Source organism: Hakea prostrata, chromosome 8, assembly GCF_041222555.1.
Source record: "Hakea prostrata isolate BN-2017 chromosome 8, UWA_Hpros_2, whole genome shotgun sequence".
Classification (NCBI taxonomy): Eukaryota; Viridiplantae; Streptophyta; class Magnoliopsida; order Proteales; family Proteaceae; genus Hakea; species Hakea prostrata.
The window spans coordinates 17097325-17123261 of record NC_142607.1 but is presented as its reverse complement, the minus strand read 5'-3'; the positions used below and the strand labels follow the sequence as shown (position 1 = coordinate 17123261).

The 25937-nt window shown below is 38.7% G+C and overlaps 1 protein-coding gene across 8 annotated transcripts in view; it reads left to right on the top strand.

Annotated features, from left to right (window-relative positions):
• The window catches only part of LOC149007318 (ATP-dependent caseinolytic (Clp) protease/crotonase family protein), a 29520-nt gene extending 3671 nt beyond the window's left edge, over positions 1-25849 (top strand). For 3 of the 8 annotated variants that reach the window (XM_089164893.1, XM_089164895.1, XM_089164894.1), the window contains exons 3-9: positions 2772-2906; positions 3039-3135; positions 3272-3401; positions 3553-3731; positions 19307-19434; positions 19542-19643; positions 22902-23338. In XM_089164893.1, the coding sequence (XP_089021019.1) occupies positions 2772-2906; positions 3039-3135; positions 3272-3401; positions 3553-3731; positions 19307-19434; positions 19542-19643; positions 22902-23003 (873 nt within the window). In that variant the 3' untranslated portion in view covers positions 23004-23338. Of the gene's footprint in view, positions 1-2771; positions 2907-3038; positions 3136-3271; positions 3402-3552; positions 3732-17811; positions 17910-19306; positions 19435-19541; positions 19644-22901; positions 23339-23358 lie in introns of those variants that run through there. The other 5 variants (XM_089164889.1, XM_089164892.1, XR_016174976.1 and 2 more) reach the window with 4 other exon arrangements.
• The last annotated feature ends 88 nt before the right edge of the window (positions 25850-25937 follow it).

Below are 25937 nucleotides of genomic sequence, written 5' to 3'. Positions count from 1 at the left end.
ATTAATAAATTTAAAGTAAATAAAGGTAAGTCCCACCAGATTGAGAGATAGGAGCTTCCATTGTTATAGACCCAAGCTTTACCATTGTTATCGACTGGAGCTTTACCCATATAACAGTTTAATAGTTTTAAATGTTTCTTTTATAGCCTTGCCTTAGTATCCTAATCCTTTGGTAAAATAATATGAATATGAATTATCCTACCTGAACTTTTATTAATTATTTTTTTGGTGGGAATACAAACTGTTTGTGGTGTGGCCTCTGCCAGCACTCCCATGGGTATATCTCTTTGCTGCTCATATGAAATGAAGTTGAATGAAACATCTTCAAAATTTCAGTAATTTTGGTACATTTGTGAATTTTAGAAGCCTGAGGGTGTTTTGTGTATTTTTAACATTATAAAGACATACACCCCAACGACATTTCGCACACCACTGACCATGTGCAAATCAAGACCAATAGTAAAAGATAACCTAGGAAATGTGTTTATTTGCCTTAATATAGGCTGTCCACGAAAAGCCAGGTCCAAATCAGCCTTAAAACCCATTGATACTATTTTGCTGAAATTTCGGTCGAAAATTTGACATGTCGGTGTTTTGACCAAGAAATGATTTTTTGAACCTTGGTTTTGAGGAGGGAAGAGGAGGTTGAAGAGGATCAACTAGAGGCCCATTTTCAAGGATTTCAATTCAAAAAGTAAGGACTAGAGGTTTTAGGGTAGTTGATTAGGGTAGGTAGTGATTGAATGGTGATGAAACTTGCAGCGAACTTGGGTAATGACATTTGGGGATGATCCCTAAACTGCGGGACCGTTTGAAGGTTACATTGTTGTAGATCGGAGTTTGAAATTTGCTATTTTTGAGGAGCACGAAAATAGAAAGGCAAAAAAAAGAATTCAGGGTTGGGGAGTTTAGAAGGTTAGAAAAAGAAGAATTGGGGTTGGCGGATGACTCAACTTGAATGAGGAAAGATATCTTGGGGGAAGACAAGAAAGCACATAAGAAAAAAAGAAGGGGGGGGGGGCTTGGAGAAGAAGGTCATATAGCCATCCATGCCATAGCACCAAAATTCAACTCATCAATTGATGGCTTAATTGGGCAATTGCTACTATACTTATAGCTACAGTCGGACATTGTTTCAATTTCAAACTACAACAACAACAATAATAAGACTTGTCCCAACTAAATGGGGTCGGCTACATGGATTCTTGCCTTCCAATCAGTTCTGTATGAGGCCATGCTAGATACAAGGCCTAAGCTATGCGTATCCTTTCTCACCACTTCTCTTAAGGTTATCTTAGGTCTTCCCCTAGCTCATGTAGTTTCAATTTCAAACTAGGACTCAAAATTAGAAACTAACTCTATAATAAATTCTTTTACCAAAAAGGAAAGGCCTAACCAATCCGTAACGTATTAAGTAACCTAAACTAACTAGGAAATTTAAATAATAGTGGGAATAGGGTTGAAATAGGGTTCTAACTAATCAATGAAATAAATCTCGTTTTCCTACTTGTTACCATATTTTAGGCTTGTTAAATTGGCTAAAGACTAAGTAAAAACCAAGGAATCAAAGGCCTAATACATATATGATCCAATCATAGACTCTTTTGAAGGAAGCCCAATATGATGATGAATCTGCATCAGCAATACTCCAGACAGAGGACTAAAAAGGGCGAACCTGGTGCTGAAGGCTTCAGCACAAGCATAGTTTGAGTAGATCAGCCCATTGTTCTTGCCTTGTATTTATTTTTTAAAAATAAAATTTCCTTTCAAGTAAGCTTATTGTTTTAAGATATTATCACTTGGACTTGTGCTCTGGAAACATATATCTTAACTGATAGCGGGGTTATTAACGTCAGCAATTCACTATAATTTTTTCTGTGACCAAGGTATGCCTTTAAAGCTTGGGGAAAGTTCTATATGACTGTCGTAAGACCCACTATGATGTATCGGTAGAATCTTGGGCGCTTAAGAAGTGTCTTAGTAAGAATCTATGTGTAGCTGGGATGAGGATGGTAAGATGGGTGTGTGGGAAAACTAGGATGTATCAGATGAATGTATTATAGTGGACTTAGGAGTGGCCAATCATTGACAAATTTCAAGTGAGCCGCTTAAGGTGGTATCATCATTTCAAATGGAGGCCTAAGGATGCCCTCTGTGAGGAGTGATATGATCCTGATTGAAGGAGCTAAAGGAGCTAAGGGCAGGTCTAAATGACTGCAGGAAAAGTTTTGAGGAAGGACATGCATACTTTAGGTCTCATATTGAGTATGACCTCAGATAGAGCCTATCGGAGGGCAAGGATCCATGTAACAGATCCCATTTAATGGAGAATCTTCTGACCTATTGGGCTATGCCTGTTTCCTCTGACATTTTTCACCTTCCTTTTTGCTATTTGTTCTTCATTTCTCATCTTGTGCCTCATCAGTCTTTTCCCATATTTTCATTCCTTTTCTTCTTTTTGTTTTAAATTTTTTTTCGTGTTTTTTTTTTTTAGGCGGGGGGGGGGGGGGGGAGTTTAGACTGTGTACTTTGTTGCGTTGGGATAAGACTGAGGTTGTTGTTGTTTAGAGCTCCAATTTTCTTGCTTGGTGATATTTCTAATGCATGCTTGTGCCAGATAATATTGTTGTACAGCTCGGATAATAAGCATCGCTTAAAGTTCCACTTGTGTAACGAGCTGTGGATGACCTAGATTTAAATGTACATGGCATATTGCCTATATGCTTGCTAAAAGTTAATGTCAATGACTGATGGAATGAGTTCTCTGGCAGGTATTTACTGCGGAATATTCTCTCATATGCAAAATTTCTGGTTACCAAAAACCATATATTTCCTTCATGGATGGCATAACCATGGGTTTCGGTATTGGCCTATCAGGTCATGGTCGCTATCGGATTGTCACTGAGGTACATGTGCTTTCCGTATAGTTATCATGTGGATGATATCATTGTGGTATATTTTCTTTTTGGTTAGTTGAGTTTTTCTGGTTACTGGATCTTCCATCCATGTATATTTATTTTCTGGTCACCTGGCTTCAGAGGACCGTGCTTTCTATGCCAGAAAATGGAATTGGCTTGTTTCCAGATGTTGGATTTGCTCACATAGCCGCACAGAGTCCAGGAGGAGGATCAGTTGGTATGTCTTTTCAAGTTGTTTGTGTTTTCTTTTCAGTTAAATTAGGCTGATCAGTTCATACCTTTTCTCATAAGGATTATATTTTTTCTTCTTTTTAATTATGTTAGTTTGGCTTAGATCTGCGAGTTTGTCACAGGTGCTTATCTTGGGTTGACTGGAAAAAGAATTTCGTCTCCTGCTGATGCATTGTATGTAGGCCTTGGGACACATTATATGCCATCTGAAGATTTGGGTTCTCTGAGGGAGGCTCTTCTTGCTTTAACCTTGTAATCCCAACCATCTGATATCTTAGTGGCAGTAGATTTTCTGTTTTCTTTTTGTGTATCCTCTGTTTTGTAATTTTGATGAGAGATCATAACAAGACTTAGTTTAATATTTTCTACTTATATTCTGTTATCAAATATATGTTCTGCACAGCTCTGAGAATCCCCACAAAGATGTCGAGGCACTATTGACCAAATACAGCAAGAAGCCTGACTTGGAGGCGCAGTTGAAGTTGCTTTTACCTCAAATAATTTCTTCCTTTGGTGTGGATAAGTCGATTAATGAGATAATGAAAGCGCTTGAGAAACATCAGCTGAGTACCAATGCCACAGGTTTGTCACGTGCCAACAAATCTTTGAGGACAATTAATAACGATAAGTTATGGACTACTGTTTTGCTTCTGTAAGTTCAAGCTTTTTGTTTGAAGATATGACGTGTGAAATTAGAGGTCTTAAAATGTATAAAGCTTCAATCTGAATAGTATGTAGAGCATGGTAGAAGATCTCGCTCTCTCGAGAGATCTCGCCACCTTGAAAAAGAGAGATCTCGGTCGAGATATACAACTTTTTGGCGTCAACTCGGTGGCCCATCTCGGTGGGTTTTAGGGTCCCAATTGGGTTGAAACTTGGTATTTAGCTTATTTAAGGCCTTTTGAACACATTGGTGGCCTTGGATTTGTTAAAAACAACCCTATAGTGTGAAACCAAAATGTAGTAGGATTAGGGAATGTAATGTTATACAACATGTAAAATAGAACCTTTAAGGCATATAAATGAAAAGCAAGTATATCAAATGCATCAACTAATTTAAATGTTATTAAAATTCCATCCATATGAGTATCACAATCTCAATTTTCAAGAATAAAATAGTTATACAACCATTAGAAGTTCTATATAAGTCATTAAATCATAAGTTCATAAGACAAGTAGAGAATGATTGATCTTCTTTGTTGTAGATGTGCTAAGAGTAGTTGCAAGTGAAAATTCAGCCAAAATCCACAAAAAAAGGTAAAAATTGAGAGTTCCAGCGAGATCCATGGCGAGATATAGCGAGATATGGCGAGATATGGCGAGATATCCCAACTCGCTGCTCTCGCCCTCCATCTCGTCTCGCCAAACTAAAAAAACGAGACGAGATCTCCCACCTTGATGTAGAGTACTCTTGTCATTCAGGTGCCAAATAGTTGTATGGACTATGGAAAGCTATTTCAAGGTTATTCTTCAAAAGTTACTAAAGTTGTGCTAATTTTGTTTCTTTGTATCACCGTATATATAACTTCCATGTGAGTTTGAAAAATACAAATGCAGGTCTAGTTGTACAAATTCAATATATTGGGTAGATAGAGAGGTTTTCTATTTATTTGTTTTTAGAATGCTATCTATTATGGATATTTTATAATAGACCTACCTAGGTCGACCAAAGAAGAACTGGACTGATCAAACCTTGGTTGGACCACGAATAAAACAAAGGAAAACAAGGTGTACAATTTGAATCACATCTAACATCCTTAAAGATAGGGATAAGGATTCCGATCATGTCGGGTATTTTGTATTACTCTTAGAGTCCAAGTCGGACTCCACAACTACAATCCAAGTAATACTCTCTTGGCAAATAAGATTCCTCTCTCAGGAAGTTAGCAACAACTATAGAGTTCTATCGAACTCCATTACTGCACAGTTAAGGTAACCTCTCCTAAGATCTATAAATACCCACATATTCATCATTATGAGGGAGACACTCTTGAGTTATTCAATTAACTGAGATATTGAGGTTGATCCTTCTGTTCATTCTGAACTAACTTGTTCGTCGGAGACGAAACTCGACCACACCGGTCGAGCATGTTTTTGCAGGTTCAAGCGATCGTACGGGAGGACCGAATTCTGCAACAACATTGGCGCCGTCTGTGAGAATCTTGATCAAAAAGCCATCGTGCAAATCAGATCAGAAACGCTAAATCAACCCTCCGAATAATAATGAGGTGATCAAATTCCCTTGTGAGGTAATACTACCTTCAAATTCTCTTTTTGAGTAATCGACTCAATAAGGTACGTTGTACGTTCCTCTTCTCTTTAAAGTAATAATCTTTTATGAAGATTGAGGAATTATTTATCATTGCATTATTCCCAAATCGAGATTGCCGAACGAATTAACCGAAAATCGGTGGGAACTCGCTCGGTTTTCTGAGATCCGATCAATTCATTGAGTGCATGTTTTGTAAAATTATATTACCGGAACGAAAGGTCAGAATCAGGTATTGTGAATTGTTTAAATTACCTTTTTGACTGAAGGAAAGGAAAGGACATATGTGCACGATCAAATGTCTTTTATCACAATGAATTCTCTATTGTTTATGTACGATTTCATAAAGGGATGATATATCTACAATAAATTAACCATTGGTACTATTTGAGATTCATGATAACCATTTGTCTTTTTGCCAAGCAAATCACAACTCACAATAACGTGAGTGATCGAGATTCAATCATATATTCACCATTTTTGTCTTTTTGCTAAAAGCATTTACACTAAAGTGATATGCTGACTTTCTTTTGACAAAAGATAACTACAGCTAGATCTTTATCTTCCCTAAAAAGCGGGATGAGGCTGAAACCAAACGGGATGATTAGCTGATCTGCATCTGAGAAGATCCCTGTTATTTTGATCGGTGTCTCAATCAGCAGCTTTTTTTTTCTGTCCTGTGACCAGCGTTTCTACTGGATTTGGTTCTTTACTTTCGATCTGTTGGATCTACTGATCTGGTTCTTCAGAACCATACCTCTTTGCACATCATCAATCTTTCTTGCTTTTCCATGTGTTGTTCTCCATTCTCTTAGATCTAAGCATGATCCAAAGATGCAGAAACGAGCAAATCCTCTCTGGATGGAAAGAGGCGCACATAATGTAATGATTATGTCCAGTTAAAATGGACGCAGAGTGCGGATGTAATCTAGTGAACTGTGAAATTCAGAGAACCTCTAGGCCTTAAAGATCCAGGGGCTTCCGCTATTGGTTGAGGGAGATACAGCTTAGAGCACCTGTTCCCATGAGTTTAAGTATCAGCTATGACAGGTTTTCACGCTACTCTGTAATGGCTTCTTGCAAGCTACCTATCTTCTACACATGTTCGATCAAGGCTAAGGCAGATGATGAAGAATTCCTTTTGTCCGTCTTACACGGGTTCCAAAATTGTTCAAGGAGACGAAGAGGAAGTTGAAGGTGAAGGACTATGCGAAGTTAATTACGGTTCGGAAAGACGAACTAAAAAAAAAAAAAAAAAGCTCAAGGGTTTTGGATCATCGTAGTAGGGACTATTCGAGGAGGAGTCGGCGACTTTCTTCTAGTGGAGAAAGAGAACGAAATTCGAGGAAGAGGAGTCGAAGTAGAAATCCAAAGCAATCGTTTGGGTTTCACGTGGAGTTAAAAGTGTTTTATCTTAATTGAGTGCTTTGTCATATTTGCTTATTTTATCTGCTCAGTTGGTGGTTGGTTAAAAAAAAAAAAAAAACTGCTACTGCTGCATCATCTTCTCAATCCTGCAGGTGGGCATGCACAACACAAATGGATTTTTATCTCCCCTAAAAGCGGGATGAGGAAGGTGGAAGGGACCTTAGACATCAGTAATTGAACTGCAACTCAATGCCAGCAGATTCCTCCTCTTTAATTGTACATCAACAGAGAAGGCGTGCACCGACAGCTACCAACTGCGGCCCAGTTCTCTTCTCTGTGGTGATGATAATTTGACGCAAAATCGTATCTCACTGCCAGTTCACCAAAAAGGATATCAGATTACTTGGCCATTACTATTCTTCTAATGGTGCATGATCGGGATTATTCACTATATACAATATTTTCAAAGTGGAGTTCTTGTTCTAACATCAAAGATCCTTCAAGAGATGTTATCACCTTCTTCAGAGAAGATGACTATATATCAAAGATTTCTTATCATTATTTCTTTTTCTGATCTTCAATTTGCAGAAATTCTTTTTACATTTGATGCATGATCGAGATTATTCGCCATATACAACCTAGAGTTGGAAGTGGAATATCAAGCAATATTATTCTTTAAGTCAGCTAACATTGGAATTCTGCAACAACGTATTTAGCTTCAACAATAAAAGCCTTATATACAATACTTTTAAAGCTTTTGAGTTCGTGGAGAGCAAAATATCGTCAAAGTTACAAGTATGGGAGCTCGAGATATAGTCGACCATACCTAATCGGAAGAAAGGAATTCTACATACAAGCAAAAGTTCTTAGCTGGATGAAGCATAACAGCTCAAAAAAAATACTTGACCTATCATGCTCAGGGGAGTAAAGAGAGATAAACATCTCACATCTCGACTTTCTTGTACACAGAGCATAAAAGGTTTGAAAAGTGACAAGTAACCATGCTCGACAAAAGAGGTCTAGATATACAAGTCTAAAAGACTACTATACTAGAAACCTACGAGTCGACCACAATCAATCTACTCGACTAACATTCGAAGGACGCTGCTCGACCAGATCAATAACTCTACTCGACCAACATTGGGAAGGAAAAGACCTAAGTCTCTTAGGCGGATAAGACCTAAGACTCTTAGGCAAAAAGACCTAAGATTTATTCTTAGGCAGATAAGACCTGAAACTCTCAGGCAGAAAGACCTAAATATACTTAGGCAGATAAGACCTAAAACTCTCAGGCGGATAAGACCTGAAGCTCTCAGGCATAAAGACTTAAGTCTCTTAGGCGGATAAGATCTGAAACTCTCAGGCAAAAAGACCTAAGACTCTTAGGCAAAAAGACCTAAGATTTATTCTTAGGCAGAAAAGACCTAAGTCTCTTAGGCAGATAAGACCTAAGTCTCTTAGGCAGATAAGACCTGAAACTCTCAGGCAGAAAAACCTAAGTCTCTTAGGTAGATAAGACCTGAAACTCTTAAGCAGAAAGCCCTAAGTTCCTTAGGCAGAAAAAAGCCCTAAGTTCCTTAGGCACGAAAAAGCCCTAAGTTCCTTAGGCACGAAAAAGCCCAAAGTTCCTTAGGCACAAAAAAGCCCAAAGTTCCTTAGGCAGAAAAAAGCCCTAAGTTCCTTAGGCAGAAAAAAGCCCAAAGTTCCTTAGGCAGAAAAAAGCCCAAAGTTCCTTAGGCAGAAAAAAGCCCAAAGTTCCTTAGGCAGAAAAAAGCCCTAAGTTCCTTAGGCAGAAAAAAGCCCTAAGTTCCTTAGGCATGAAAAAGCCCTAAGTTCCCTAGGCAAAAAAAAGCCTTAAGTTCCGTAGGCAGAAAAAAGCCCTAAGTTCCTTAGGCAGAAAAAAGCCCTAAGTTTCTTAGGCATGAAAAAGCCCTAAGTTCCCTAGGCATGAAAAAGCCCTAAGTTCCTTAGGCACGATAAAAGCCCTAAGTTCCTTAGGCAGAAAAAAAAACCTTAAGTTCTTTAGGCACGAAAAAAGCCCTAAGTTCCTTAGGCAGAAAAAAAAACCCTAAGTTCCTTAGACAGAAAAAAGCCCTAAGTTCCTTAGGCACAAAAATGCCCTAAGTTCCTTAGGCAGAAAAAAGCCCTAAGTTCCTTAGGCAGAAAAAAGCCCTAAGTTTCTTAGGCACGAAAAAGCCCTAAGTTCCTTAGGCAGAAAAAAGTCCTAAGTTCCTTAGGCACGAAAAAGCCCTAAGTTCCTAAGGCAGAAAAAAGCCCTAAGTTCCTTAGGCACGAAAAAAGCCCTAAGTTCCTTAGGCAGAAAAAAGCCCTAAGTTACTTAGGCACGAAAAAAGCCCTAAGTTCCTTAGTCACGAAAAAGCCCTAAGTTTTTTAGGCACGAAAAAGCCCTAAGTTCCTTAGGCAGAAAAAAACCATAAGTTCCTTAGGCACGAAAAAAGCCCTAAGTTTTTTAGGCAGAAAAAAGCCGTAAGTTACTTAGGCACGAAAAAAAGCCCTAAGTTACTTAGGCACGAAAAAAGCCCTAAGTTCCTTAGGCAGAAAAAAACCTTAAGTTCCTTAGGCATGAAAAAAGCCCTAAGTTCCTTAAGCAGAAAAAAGCCCTAATTTACTTAGACACGAAAAAGCCCTAAGTTCCTTAGGCAGAAAAAAGCCCTAAGTTCCTTAGGCACAAAAAAAGCCCCAAGTTCCTTAGGCAGAAAAAAGCCCTAAGTTCCTTAGGCACGAGAAAAGCCCTAAGTTCCTTAGGCACGAAAAAGCCCTAAGTTCCTTAGGCACGAAAAAGCCCTAAGTTTCTTAGGCATGAAAAAGCCCTAAGTTCCTTAGGCAGGAAAAAGCCCCAAGTTTCTTAGGCACGAAAAAGCCCTAAGTTCCTTAGGCATGAAAAAGCCCTAAGTTCCTTAGGCAGAAAAAAGCCCCAAGTTCCTTAGGCAGAAAAAAGCCCTAAGCCCCAAGTTCCTTAGGCACGAAAAAGCCCTAAGTTCCTTAGGCACGAAAAAGCCCTAAGTTCCTTAGGCAGAAAAAAAGCCCTAAGTTCCTTAGGCAGAAAAAAGCCCTAAGTTCCTTATGCACGAAAAAGCCCTAAGTTCCTTAGGCACGAAAAAGCCCTAAGTTCCTTAGGTAGAAAAAAGCCCTAAGTTCCTTAGGCACGAAAAAGAGAAAGACCTAAGTCCCTTAGGCATCAAAAAGAGTAAGACCTAAGTCCCTTAGGCATCGAAAAGAAAAAGACCTAAGTCCCTTAGGCATCAAAACGAGTAAAGACCTAAGAAATTAGGCGTCACAAAAGAGTAAGACCTATGAAATTGGGCTTCACAAAAGAGTAAGACCTATGAAATTAGGCTTCACAAACGAGTAAGCCCTATGAAATTAGGCTTCACAAAAGAGCAACACCCTAGAAAGAAAAAGCAGGGCAGCATCCTAAGGGAACTTCCCTTGCTCAAGAAGAGAGCAGGGCAATATCTTAAGGGAACTCCCATTGCTTGAGAAAGAAAAAGTAGGGCAGTATCCTAAAGGAACTCCCCTTGCTTGAGAAAGAAAAAGCAGGGCAGTATCCTAAAGAAACTCCCCTTGCTTAAGAAGAGAGCAGGGCAGTTCCTAAGGGAACTTCCCTTGCTCGAGAAAGAAAGAGCAGGGTAGTATCCTAAGGGAACTCCCCCTGCTCGAGAAAGAAAGAGCAGAGCAATATCCTAAGGGAACTCCCTTGCTAAAGATCTAATATACTTAGGCACAAAGACCTAAAATACTTAGGCAGAAAAGACCTAAGATTCTCAGGCAGAAAAGACCTAAGATTCTCAGGCAGAAAAGACCTAAGATACTCAGGCAGAAAAGACCTAAGATACTCAGGAAGAAAAGACCTAAGATCCTTAGGTAGAAAATACCTAAAGATGCTTAGGCAGACAAGCCCTAAAATTCCTTAGGCACGAAAACTTCAACGATTTTTCATACTTAAGTTATCATGCCCGGGGGGTAGTTGGTTATAACCGAGCAGTTGTTGACAAACAAATACTTGGCCTTATGACCGAACAAACCCTTACCGAATAGCATGGCTTGGATGATAAACAGGCACAACATATGACCGAACACAGATCTATTTACTTCAAATTCACATCATGTTCGGGGAAGAACCGAACACAGAGATCTATTTACTTCAACTAACGTCGTGTTCGGGGAATAACCGAACACAAGGTTTAAGACCTAAGGGCTTCCAGAAAAGGTGTAAGACCTAAGGGATTTCCAAAAAAGGTGTAAGACCTAAGATACTTTAGGCTTTCGAAAATAAAAAAGGTGTAAGACCTAAGATACTTAGGCTTCCGGAATAAAAAAGGTATAAGACCTAAATTTAGGCTTCTGGCAGCATAGTGTGCAAATACGTCACGAGCACCGTAGTGTGCAAATAAGTCACAAACAACGTACTGTGTAAATACAACAAGTTACCATGCTCGGAAGAAGTAGTCGAACATATATCTACATATACCAAGCAGGTAACCATGGCAATTGGCAAAAATCTTCAATAAAAAAGGAGGATGATCAATGATAATTCAATAGCCAAAGAGAAAATCAAGAAGACAAAGCAAAGGAATCTCCGATAAAATTGCGAAAAATGTGAAAACCATGATCAAGGTTAAGGAATTTTACAAAATAAAGTATAAGAGGACCGGGCAAGATTGGCCAACAAAAGTGGTTGATCCAACACAAGCATTAATGCAAATATTTCGCTGGCTGAACAACTCTTCGCCTCGCGATTTAGCATATGACTGCTTAGCCATAGAAACATGATGACTTCTTAACCAAGTATAGAACACTTTTTCGACTATAGAAAATGGTGGTTGATGAATCAAATCAAAATATTCTACTCTCCGACTATCCAAGATGATTAAGCAATTCCGAGGTCATCATAAAGGCTAGGGATCTTCTCAGATGCAAATCAGCTAATCATCCCGTTTGGTTTCAGCCTCATCCCGCTTTTTAGGGAAGATAAAGATCTGGCTGTAGTTATCTTTTGTCAAAAGAAAGTCAGCATATCACTTTAGTGTAAATGCTTTTAGCAAAAAGACAAAAATGGTGAATATATGATTGAATCTCGATCACTCACGTTATTGTGAGTTGTGATTTGCTTGGCAAAAAGACAAATGGTTATCATGAATCTCAAATAGTAACAATGGTTAATTTATTGTAGATATATCATCCCTTTATGCAATCGTACATAAACAATAGAGAATTCATTGTGATAAAAGACATTTGATCGTGCACATATGTCCTTTCCTTTCCTTCAGTCAAAAAGGTAATTTAAACAATTCACAATACCTGATTCTGACCTTTCGTTCCGGTAATATAATTTTACAAAACATGCACTCAATGAATTGATCGGATCTCAGAAAACCGAGCGAGTTCCCACCGATTTTCGGTTAATTCGTTCGGCAATCTCGATTTGGGAATAATGCAATGATAAATAATTCCTCAATCTTCATGAAAGATTATTACTTTAAAGAGAAGAGGAACGTACAACGTACCTTATTGAGTCGATTACTCAAAAAGAGAATTTGAAGGTAGTATTACCTCACAAGGGAATTTGATCACCTCATTATTATTCGGAGGGTTGATTTAGCGTTTCTGATCTGATTTGCACGATGGCTTTTTGATCAAGATTCCCACAGACGGCGCCAATGTTGTTGCAAAATTCGGTCCTCCCGTACGATCGCTTGAACCTGCAAAAACATGCTCGACCGGTGTGGTCGAGTTTCGTCTCCGACGAACAAGTTAGTTCAGAATGAACAGAAGGATCAACCTCAATATCTCAGTTAATTGAATAACTCAAGAGTGTCTCCCTCATAATGATGAATATGTGGGTATTTATAGATCTTAGGAGAGGTTACCTTAACTGTGCAGTAATGGAGTTCGAATAGAACTCTATAGTTGTTGCTAACTTCCTGAGAGAGGAATCTTATTTGCCAAGAGAGTATTACTTGGATTGTAGTTGTGGAGTCCGACCTGGACTCTAAGAGTAATACAAAATACCCGACATGATCGGAATCCTTATCCCTATCTTTAAGGATGTTAGATGTGATTCAAATTGTACACCTTGTTTTCCTTTGTTTTATTTGTGGTCCAACCAAGGTTTGATCAGTCCAGTTCTTCTTTGGTCGACCTAGGTAGGTCTATTATAAAATATTGATAACACTATCTATTCTAGCTTAATGAAGAATTGCAAATTGGAAGGTTGGTGTAATGATTATTACCATCAAACCTAACCTAATCCCTTTGGGGGTAACAAACTTTACCTATTTAAGACTATCTAATGATTATTTGTAATCTTATTGTGATTATGAGTTTTAACTACAACTGTTGAGAATTGCGCAGAGGCTCCAAGGCTGCTGCCTTGGAAGGCAGCGCAAACCTTGGCAGCAGCTGCCTTTTACTTCACTTTCTATTTTGGTGCTAGTTTCTATTTTCAAAACTTTATATTTTTGACAGATTTTAGGAGTCAGAAAATTAGTAAGTTTTGTCTTTAAGCTGTATTTTTTTTATTTCCTTTTCTTGAGGACAGTTTTCTTGTCTCTCAAGCTGTGTGAGAACTCTTAAAAACTATAAATATATGCATCCTGTGATTCTAGGCTCTTTAGCTAGAATCGCCGGTCTTCTCGGCTGGTTCTTCACCTCTCTTCTCTTCTTTCTATATTTTCTTTTCAAGTTCAGCTAATGCTTTGATTGTTTAAAGCCTGTTTTCTAACATGGCATCAAAGCTTTTTTGAATCAAAACAGTGCTGTTCTCAGTGTTCTTTTTGAAAGTTCTCTTTTGGTGTTTCTTTCTTTGGTGCGCAGCCACCTACTGCTGCAATTAATTTATAGTTAGATCAGATGATAATCTAAGCTGATTTTCTATCCTTTTTATTCCCTAACATCCTAGAACTTGATCAATTTTTCCTAATCTTATTTTTTCTGCACTCTGCAGAATTTATTCCTCTAATTTTCTAGCCTACAATTACAGTTTCAATTCTACACACTGCAGAATTTTGGTTTGTTACTTATCTTCAAGTTCTGGGCCCTTGGATTGTGATCGAGTGTGTGACCTCCACTTCTACAAATCATGTCTTTAATTATTATTGGTGATTCGATTACTAGTATTGTTGATTCCAAGGGATCACAAGTTGATTCCAAGGGATCACAAGTTGATCCAATTACTGTTCAGATAACGTCTATTGAACTCAAAGGTAGTTCTAATTATTTGCTTTGGTCACAAGCTGTTCATGTTTACGTACTTGCAAAAGGTAAGGTTACGTTTATTAAGAGTGAACCTCCTGTTGAGACTGACAAATCCTACTTTAGTTGGATTCAAAATGATGCAATCATCAAAATTTGGATGTGGAATGACATAGAACCTGATATTGCAATCAATGTTATGTTCCACAAGACTGCCAAGGAAATATAGGATGACTTGCAAGAGACCTACTCCTAAGCTAAAAATATGACTTGGATTTTTAATATTTATGAAAAGCTATTTTAATTTCAACAAGCTGACAAGTCCCTGTAGGATTATTACAACTCTTTTAAAGGTATAATGGAGGAGTTAAATGTCTTTCAACCTCTCACCACGGATATAGAGAAGAAGAACGGAATGAATTTGTATCCAAGTTCTGAGGTGCCCAACGAAATCTGATGATAGAGCCTCGGTGTAAACTTCATTAATCCATATCCAGAAGTGAAGAAGATACTCTACTAGTTGCTGAATGCAATTTAAAGATAACAGTAACAGTACGATTTAACTAGAACAACCAAGAAACAGTAGCTGCATTCATTTAGTAATATCTGAATTGACAATACTAAGAACACAAGTTGATTCTACTCTCTATTACTTAATCTTATAAAAAACAACAAAGTAAAAGACTTAGCAGATAACCAGAATAGCTCCCACACAATAGAGCTCCTTCGAGAGGTCTTCCCTCTCCCACAAGCCTCGCTTGTTCCTTCTCTTTTCTCCCCCCCTTCTTCTCCCCTGTCCCTCTCCTTACATACCCTAAGTGTTCTAACAAACTATTACATGCCTTCCCACTCATCCTCTGCCATGTGGCCTGTCTCTTTTGCAGCACTGCTGGGAGCAGAGTAATGATTGTTATCCAATAGAATGTTGCCAGCTGTCCCTCCTTTGCTTTTGTCCTCTTCAGCCACCGGAAGTGATAGTGTTCTCTTCTCCTTATTTTTATGCTTGTACACCTTAGTTATGAGAGGTCTATCACTGTCAAAGGACATCTTCTTGCTTGTGAGCATGTCCCCAACCTTGGTGAAGCATATTCTAGACTTCAACATATTGCCTTGCCTGAAGGGAGTTCTCCTGGAAATAGTTCTAAATGAGAAAATTCAGCCTTTACTACCTCTCATGAAAGGGGAGGTGATCGTGGTTCAAGGGGAGTTAGTAGATCTTCTGGAGGCCTTAATGTTTAACTATCAGATAAGACATCTCGACTTTGTACTCATTGCTGTAAAATAGGGCATTTGGTGGAAGCTCGTTGGGCCAAACATGGAAAGCCAAAGTGGGCCAAGCAATTTGCCAATCATGCCATTTCTAATAGTGATACTGATACTGTAGCAAACAACGATAGTGGTTCTAGATCTTTTTCAGGGGACTTGTCGGAGACTCTATGAGATGATGTAAGCCAAATCCTTCGCCAATTGCAAAATATTGAGACTGAAGCTTCCACATCTAATGCTGCCACACTTTCTCATGCAAGTAACATAACACTTCTCACTTCTACTCCCATCCCTTGGATCATTGATTTAGGGCCTCTTCCCACATGACTGGTAAGTCATCATTCTTTAGCTCTTTTTCTAAATCTACCACTAATAATTCAGTTGTCAATTGTCATTGATAATGGGACTTCCACACTTGTTTTAAGCTCTATAAGTGTTTCTCTTACATCTTCTCTTCATCCGTACTTCATGTTGCTAACTTTCCTTTTAATTTATTATCTATTAGCCAATTAACTAAAGCATTAAATTACTCTGTGACCTTTATTCCTAATTCTTGTGTTTTCTAGGACCTTCACATGAGGAAGACGATTGGTGGAGGGTGTGAAAGGAATAGACTCTACTATCTGGATTATGTTGCCCCTATTGCGGCTCTCTCTGATGACGGTATAGATGTTATCCAGTGGCACTGTCGTTTAGGCCATCTATCTTTAGCTAAATTAAAGATTTTATTTATTCTTTTAAGTCAGTCTCTAGATTAAATTGTGAGGCGTGTGAGTTGGGGAAGCATCATTGTGCCACCTATCCTCTATGCTTTGTCCCTAGTAGTGAGTCTTTGTTTTCTCTTATTCATTCATAAATTTGGGGTGGTCCTTGCAAACTTTGTAATATACATGATTTTTGGTATTTTGTCACTTTGTTGGACGATTTCTCCTGTTGTACATGGTTGTATCTTTTAAAAGATTGGACAGAATTCTTAACTATATTTAAAAATTTTATTCATGAAATGGACTCAATTTTCTCTTCTTGTTAAAATTTTTCGATCTGATAATGCTCTAGAATGTGTGCAAAATGATGTATCTAACTTTTGTGATTCTCTTGGGATGATTCATCAAACCAATTGTTCATTCACTCCCCAACAGAATGGAGTGGCCGAATGCAAAAATCGCCACCTCTTAGATGTTGCACGAGCTCTTTTGATTTAGATGAATGTTCTCAAAAGTTATTGGTGTGATGTGGTTTTGATTGCTGGTCATTTAATTAACCAAATGCCTATGACTTTACTTTCTGACAAATCTCCTTTTTTCAATTGTTTTTCCAAATAGATAACCATTTTTAGTTCCACCCAAAATTTTTGGTTGTGTTTGTTTTGTTTACATACCACATACTTTGGATAAACTTTCCCCCCTGTGTATTAAATGTATTTTTCTTAGGTACTCTCGTACTCAAAAAGGTTTTCACTGTTATGATCCTGTCCATCGAAAACAATTTGTAAGGGTTGATGTGACTTTTTTTGAAGATATTTTGTATTTCCCTAGTCCATCTGTGTCCATTGAAAACCGTGTTTTGGATGATGTTCCTCCTATTCCTTCTTTAGTTTTTTCAAACGACAATATCCCTTTACAAGTTTATCAATGGAGATGTAAGTTGGTAGAGCATATTGTAGATAGTACAGTTCCTCTTGATGATACTGATGGCTCTCCTTTAGAGGAGGCTGAAGCTAGTCCTACAACGTTTCCTCTTCATCCTCTCCATTGACGGATTCTTTTAGTGGGGATCCTACTTCGACTTAAGATGACTTACCAGTTGACTTGAGGAAAGGTACTCGTACTTGTACTTTATGCTCTAACAATTTTTATCCCATTTTTTATTTTGTATCTGTTTCTCATCTACCTCCTAACTTTCGTTGCCTTGCTCTTTCTCTATCTGCTATTCATGTTCCAACCCATCATACCGAAGCCCTTAAAAACCCTAGTTGGAAAGCCGCCGTGGATGCTTTATAGTCTTGTGATACATGGTCTTTGGTAGACTTACCTCTTGGGAAAGATGTGGTTCGTTGTCGGTGGGTGTATGCTGTTAAGTACTATTCTGATGGTACGGTTGAAAGGCTTAAGGCCCGCTTAGTGGCTAAAGGCTATACACAAACATACGGTGTAGATTATTTTGAGACTTTTTCTGCTGTGGCTAGACTTAATTTAGTTGACTTAATTTAGTTTTGTATGTTGATATCTTTAGCTGTAACTTATGATTGACCTCTTTTTTAGCTTGAAATTAAAAATGCTTTCTTATGTTGATCTTCGTGAAGAAGTTTACATGGAGTAACCTCCAAGTATGTTGCTCAGGGGGAGGACAATGTTCATGCTTGCAGGCTTCATAAAGCAATTTATGGACTCAAATACTCTCCATGGGCTTGGTTTGAGAAATTTAGCAGGACTGTGGAGTCTTTTGGTTTTATACGATGTTATTCTAATCACTCTATCTTTGTTAGACGGTAGGGTGGTTTTGTTGTCATTGTGGTAGTTTATGTTGATGATATTATTCTTTCAGGTAGTGATACTGGGGCAATCCGTAAAGTCAAGGCACACTTACAGAAATATTTTCAAACCAAAGACTTGGGTGATCTACAGTATTTCTTGCTGATTGAGGTAATTCGTAGTAAACAAGGAGTTAGTTTGTCAGAAGGAAGTATATGTTGGATCTTTTGACAGAGATTAGCATGCTTGCCTTTAAACCTGGTGAAATTACCATGGATCCTAAGTTGAAGTTAGGACAAGATGATGGTGACTTGTTGAATGATGTCCATCGTTGCATGAGTCTTATTAGGAAACTTATTTATTTCACTGTTACTTGTCTTGATATTTCTTATTCTATTGGTGTGTGAAGTCAATCTATGTAGTCTCTTAGGAAAGGCCATTCGGATGTAGCAATAAGAGTACTTTGGTACCTCAAGACTGCGCCCAAAAAAGGGCTCATCTATCGACCAAATTGGAGTATGGATTTGGTTGCCTTTTTTGATGCAGAATGGGCTAGACTCAACTGATCGCTGGTTTACTTTAGGTAATTGTACTTTTCTTGGTGGAAATCTTGTGAATTGGAGGAATAAAAATCAGTCCACCAGTGCCCGATCTAGTGCTGAAACAAAGTATAGGGCCATGGCTCACACAGCTGCTGGATTGATGTGGCTTCATTCCTTGTTAGAGGAAATGGGATTTCCGATATCTGCTCCTATGAAAATGTTAGGAACCCAATGTTCCATAAGAGGACGAAGCATATAAAGGTAGACTGTCATTTTGTGCATGATGTAGTTAAGAAAAAGATTATAGAGACTCCTTTTGTGAGCTATATTAACCAGCTAGCTAATTTGTTTTAAAGTTCTATTTAGACCTAGTGCTTTATTAAAGCACTAGCTTGCACTGGATTCAGCGTATCTTGGCCCTAACAGGATTTAGTTGGGTTTGGGATTAATTTAGGCCGCTAGGATTGGGCTTCGGTTTAGGTAAGGTCTGGCCCAACATGACCCATTGGCACCCCTAATTTGGTCTGTGGTATACATATACTCTCTCCGCCCCTTTAACAAATTGCACACGTCAAAGTTTCTAGTTAGTGGGTGGCTTGAAAATGTTATTTTCCAAGTTGTCTGTATCAAATAGCAGTCCTCCTTTAGAAACCTTACTGAGTGTTTAAAGGAAATATTCCATGGCACTTGAGGAGCTGGTAATAATTTGTTCCAAACGAGATAGCAACTGCCAATTTCTTACAGTGAAGGAAAAGGAGAATGTTTGCATCTTCCTCTTGTGCTCCTCCTGTTTAAAAAGGTCTCACTAAGTGGAAATCTTTGCTGAAATACTGCTGTAGAACCATTAAATGAATGAAGAGAGGTGGTAGGGGATATTCAGGATTTCCTACCACCACATTTTCACTTCTTTTTGGATTTTATTGACTGTTATTATAGTGTGGGTCATTGTTTCCTAATTGTGTGTAATACATCGTTAATGATAATTAACTTTTTTTCACATGTTTTTCTTTCCTTTCTCTTTTGCAGTGGCAGAGTGGGCTAGTGAGGCACTTTTAGGGCTTGGGAAAGGGGCTCCATTTTCTCTATGCTTAACACAGAAGCATTTCTCTAGAGTCACATCTGCACGTGGGAGAAACAATGATGAACTGTCCAATGTGAGTTTCTCTCCTGCGGCTTAAACTTCATGGCAATTTATTGTAGGTTCATTTTCATGGCTTGTGTATTTCAGAATTTGAGCCTTTTTGAAATTTTTTGTTTCCAGTTAAATGGGGTAATGAAAGCGGAATACCGCATTGCTTTAAGGTCCTCACTTCGAAATGATTTTGCTGAAGGTGTTCGGGCAGTTTTGGTCGACAAGGACCAGGTTTGCTCTCTGTTTCTTATCCAGTCTTCTTTCCCCCTCTATCACATTAATCCTTTTTCTTTTTCGTTATATAAAAAAAGGAGTGCATAAGGATAAGGTTGCTGTATTGCAATTTGCAAGTGGGTGGTTGATGGTTTGAGTCAGGAAACAGCTTTCTGGCTTGAACTTCTCTAATATGAAACTGTTTGTGTGTTTGCGATCAGATCTAGGGAATCTGGTCGTGGAAGTTTAGCAGCCAGTTAAATAAGTTAATAACTTTTCCTTTTTCTTCTTTCTCCTGTTGGATAGGTAACTTCCTTTCTTTTTCTTTTAGGATTTCAATTGTCTTCTTTGGAATGTTACACAAAAATCTGTTTGTTAAGTTCCCTTCTTTCTCAAGAAGCATCCCTACCTTGCCTACTCTCTCATACCTTCTCAGAACCATTGCTTCCTCTAAGCCTTGATATTAGAGAATGTGATTTTGGACCTGGGGTAGGACTACCTTGCCTTTAGTCTGCCTGGTTCAGTTATTGAGGGCCAAGCCAATTTAACCAAAAGGAATTTATTATGGCTTGATGCATCTGTCAAACCAAATCCTCCGCCAGTTGCCTTTTGCAAGGTACATTCTTTGTAATATGTCTCCTTGGTTTCTTATTGACTAAGGCTGCAATATGTTCGAATCAGACTCAGCTTTCGAAGGTGCAGGAGTGTGTACATTTGTGAAGGGCTTTTGGTAAGTCTGGTGTCTCAACAGTGTGAGAAGGAGGATTGGGGATGACTTTATCAGGGGTTGCACTATCTTCTGGCACCCAAGAAGAATGTTGTTGCAGCCTATGTTGATACCCCAACACTAGTTGGGACTCCATGGTAGGAGGAAGTGGGATCAGAATATCAGGTGATTTATCAGGAAAAACAGTAGTTAGATCATCTGAAGAAGAATAAGAAAGGGTTTTATTAGAGAAGGTAACGTCAGCACTCACAAAATGATGATTTGTCAAGATGAAATCTGTCAAGACAACAGTAACCCTTCTAAGTGGAAGAAAAAGTATCCGCATGTGACATCAAACTTTCAGGAGTCAACATTGGGTTTTCCTTTAAAAATAAATTTGTTCAATGAGATTTCCCTCTAAAATAGACTGTAGAAATGGGTCTTCTTTATACCTTAAGATCGACCCTTTCTCTTTGGAGTCTTCCCTGGAGATCTAACCTTTCGGCTGATCTGAAGTTTTACTTTTCTATTGCACGTTGTTGTCTTATTATAATCATTTTAGGGCTGCAATTGGTAACAGTTCCAAGATTTTTCTCCTTTTTGTCCAAGTTACCTATCCTAAATTGGCTCTAGATCTACCCTGATTGTTAACCAAATATCTCGGTAGGGTTTGCTACATTTAGATTAGGGAAAAGATGACTACATAGTCATCAGACTCAACGACAACCAACTCCCTCTATCTACTGCAACTTAAAGCCTAGACAAGATTGATTACCAGCCTCTTGGTTCTCCTCGTAAAATCGTGGATGCTTAAAGTTAATTAATGTGTTTCAGGTCTGGCTACATTACTATCATCAGGACTACTGGGACATATCACTGGGACTACTGTAAAACCAAAAAGCCCTGGATCAACACAAGATCGATGGCTTGCTCATGATTCTCCCTACTGCTGCAACCTCTTCACCAACACCACTGATTCACTGTCTCCTTAGATTTTCAATGTCACCATCAATCCTCCAGTCAAAACCCCTTTTCCCCCCTCTTCCTGATTTAGTCAAACATTGTCATATGATTTTTTTTAAGTATGTAGTTATGCTAAACAAATATGCTCTACTTATTCTCCATCTAATAAAGAAAAGTGATCATCCCTTCGGGATCTGGGATTAGGAAATCATGAGTTTTTTTTTCCCACTAAACTAACTTTGGGTCTGTGATAGGGTTTTGAGATCACGGAGGAATGGCACGAGGAAGAGGCAGTTGAGGCTTCTTGCTCTCTCCCCCTCCCTCCCTCTCTCTCTCTTCTCTCTATTTTCTGAGAATTGCTGGGAGCTACAGCAAGCTTATCCCTCTGGGAAGGGACATCTGTCTCTCTCTCTCTCTCTCTCTCTCTTGCTCCCTCTCTTCTTTCTATTTTTTGAGAATCGCTGAGAGCTGGAGCAAGCGTATCCCTCTGGGAAGGGACATCTACTTGCTCTATCTCTCTCTCATTCTCTCTCTTCCTTCTCTCTCTCTCTCTTGCTCCCTCTTTTTCTTCTTTCTATTTTCTGAGAATTGCTAGGAGCTAGAGCAAGTGCATCCCGCAGGGAGAAGGGACATCTACCGGCTCCATCTCTGTCATTCTCTCTTGCTCCCTCTCTTCCTTTTGTCTCTTTTTTGTTGAGAATCACAGGGAACCGCAGCAATCATATCCCCTGGAATGGGACATCTGCTTGTTTCTCTCTCTTGCTTCTCCCCTCTTCTCTCAGTCTGTCTGTCTCTCCCTCTGGTTCCATCTCTAATTTTCTTCTTTCTCTCCTCCTGGATTTGCTTCCTCTATCTTTCTTTCTTTTTCTTTCTTGCCATGCTGAGAGCTGCCTCGACCCTCCTTCCTGCTCTTGCTGCCTCTATTGTTCTATGCATTTTGGCTGTTACCGTTAATCGATGTGATGCTTCTAAAGTCTACTCTATTGAAGATCTTTTGGCTTTGTTGAGCTTGCCTCTTGGCCTTGTATTTGGTCCATTATTGCCTGACGCTTTGTACCCTCTCTTTATGTTTCCTGTATGTTTGTTGTGTGGTTTAGTGCCACATATTGATCATCCCTTTGATTTAGTTTATTTTGATATATGGGGTCCAAGTTGTAATCCTATTTCTAGTGACTGGTGGTGGTACCTTTTATTGACTCACACTTGTGTCACTTGGGTGTATCTAATGTGACACAAGAGTGAAGTCTTCTAGTGCTTCCTATTCCACAAGATGATACTAGCTCAGTTCGATGGAAAGATCAAAGCATTTTGCACTGACAATGACAGAATATTTTGAGCATACTTTTCAGGCATACTGAGCAGATCATGGTATTCACCATCAGACAAGTTGGGTTGACATAAACCAAAGAATTTACCAAACAAAATCTAGTAATGCAAAATTATGTCTCCATGTGGTTTATGCTTTAGAGTCTTGTTAGTTTGACAACAAACCAACACTAAAAAAAGAAAAACACTTCTCATACGTATCTGCTTCATATAGAGCATTGAAATGCCCTTTCTTGATCCAATGGTAGGAACAGCTCTTGTTAACTTTGTTGCCTTTGCAGAACCCAAAGTGGAACCCTTCAAGACTGGAGGATGTGGATCCAAAGGAGGTGGATGCTCTATTTGAGCCACTGAGCCCGGAGTTTGATGAACTGAAAGTTTAATTTCATTGTGGGCGAAGTTGCTGTAGTTTTGTGCCATTTGATAACATAACTACCTGATATACTATTTGAACAGATTTTTTTTTTGGGGTGAATATCTACAGAGGAAACTAAATAGGAAAAAGGTTTGACATGAGTAATGCCATTCACATTTATGTAACTAAGACATTGATGAGTCTCTCGGTGGAACCCCTGCCTCTTTTGCTCCTGGCAACCAAACTGCTTGGTACAAACCCCATCTCTTGATGGACATTGATTCTCTTCTTTTTATGTGTATTTCATTTCTCTTCAAACTTTTTTATTTCAATTATAAATTTATTGGGGGAGCTGAGAGTTTATAAACATCCTGCCTAAACAGGCTTGCATGCTGTTAAAGAAAGGCAAAACTGTTAATGTTGATGAAGAAGCCGCTTTGGGTATGGCAACCGAAACACTTGCAGAAAAAGGCTGAAAGGTGCAACCCATCAACATATTCAAGGGACATGACATATACAAGAGAAGATACACTAACACTGCCTGGTCAGTCAATCGAACCGATAAATTTAAATTTTTGCAAGGTAGTCATAGTAGCAATAACATTGGCTGTCCGCTGTTCCTGTGTCCAAAGGCTCCAAACAACACTCAGGATTTCACATTCCAGACTTGAGAACTCGAAACTCTGTCGTAGGAACTCAGCTGAAAGTAACAATCTTCTCTTCAGTTGAAACTCTTAACTCCTCGAGTATCCATGAGTATCACGATTTTTCTCCAAGTTCCTCTATCTGTTTTGTTTTGGGTACTTTAAATGAGTGTGGATCATCTCCCTGTCACCACACATTTTGTGTCATGTCCCGTGTTTGAAATTGATAAAATAATTTTGGGATGGGATTTTCAGTGCATCTCACATAGGCTTTGCATAAATGTGTGGTGAAAAAACGTTAGGCGAGCACCATGACTGGGAAGTGATCTAGATTCACTCCAAATGGCTTACGAGTAAAATCGCTTAACAATCTCCTCCCTTAGAAGGTGGCATTCAAGCTCACCTAAGTAGGGTCACCTGCGTCCAGTGTAGAATATATCCCAGATGGCCTTGTAAATGGACCATCAATGAGTATAAGAAGCATAAGCATTTTATTGACCTTGTCAATTCTTTTTACTAAGCAGGTTTTTTCTTGAAAATGCAAGGGCTCATAGTAGCTGAAAAATTATGAGTCTCAAAATAGATGCCAAAAACATAAAAATGAAATTAAACCATAAAAAGACTCTTAGCTGTTTCATGGAACATCCTTACCTAGGGTTGCGACACCCAAGTCTTCAGATTTCATATTTTCATTGCCCCCAATTAAATGCTAAAGATTTGAATGCATTGTCCAACATCAAAAGAAATAATGGTATCTACGAGTCTAGATCCTCCACATTCCAATCCACATGGATGGATGATTGCCATGTGTACAATTGAAAAATAAGATATTTAAACTTATATATGCTAATTAGCTTAATTTAAGAATCTTGTTTTCAATTGTATGTATGACAATCATCCATTTATGTAGATTTGAATTAATTTCGATACATGTGGGTGGAGGATTCGGACTCGTATCTACTCATGTGCCTTGCATGGTTGCATGACTTGGATGCTTGGTTAGGTGAGGCAACTTTTCCCTTGCTTCCATGCAAAGATGAAAATATTAGGTGATCAGCATAACTAATGTCTGGGCATTTGATTTTCTGTGGCATGATTAGCTAAAGCGTTTGCCTTTTTTCCATTTTTTTTCTTCTTAATATTGTTGTGAGGGGGAGAAAGGGGAGGGTAGATGCATTGTTAAACATGAATAAAAATAAGATAGTATTTAAGAAAGAATCACCCTTTAATTTTCGTAGCATGATAAGAATATATTCCCTTTAATGTCAACCTGAAGAATAGCAACAAACAAATATTATTGCAAATGAGGAGAATATTTAATCTTACTCCATTGTGTCTCTGTGGTCATTGTTATCCAACAACACAGCCTTCTCTAACAGTCCATCATGTTGGAAGGAGATATGGAACCTACCCACTCTCTCAAAAATTAAACATCTTATTTGGAGAGTGGCGAGTGAGGCAATGGCTACTAATGAGTCTGTGTTTCATAGGCAGAGCACACACTCCCCCTTGTGCTTGGTATGTGCTTCCTCTGTTGAATCTGTTATGCATGCTTTGGTTTTTTGTCCTCATCGGCTTCAAGAGTTCAGGATTGATAGCATGGATTTCACAGGTTCATCAATACATGACTGGATAAATTTTGTCCATTCCAAATTGGAAGGCACAAATGATTTGAAAACTGTGGACTTTGATTTGGAGTACAGTTTGTGTAATACTTTTCAAGGGGAAAATGCCCTACTTAAAAGAGGACAATGAATTCATTTAGGCCCTTATATGCTACTGTACGTGTATACTCTTCGATTAAAGATGATAATTTGGTTGAATCTCATTTCGTACCAAATCCACCTTCTAATGCATATCATTTCCTAGTATTTGTGGATGGTTCAGGGGACAAACAAAGCAAGAACGGAGGGCGAGGTTGCATTCTTTGGGATTTTCATGGAGATTTTTTGGCTGCTAAAGCATCATCGTGTAGGAGCAGGTATGCGGTGGGAGTAAAGACAGGCGATTCGGGATGGTCTCCTTCTACTACAATCTCTTCAGCTGTCCAAAATTGTGGTTCACTCAGATTGCAAGGTTGCCATAGATACCCTTAATGGATGCATAAATTCATTAGACTCTGGCTAGCTGTAACATTTTGGATGAGATTTTACAGTTTAGGAATGGTTCTAATTCTGTTGTTTTAAGCTATATTAACAGGACAAACAATGTATTTGCTGATTTTCTAGCCCATGGTGTGAGGACCTCTCTTTCTAGGACTTGGTGGTCCAACATATTGCCTCCAGGAATGTTTGCTTGGAGAGCCTAATATAATTTAT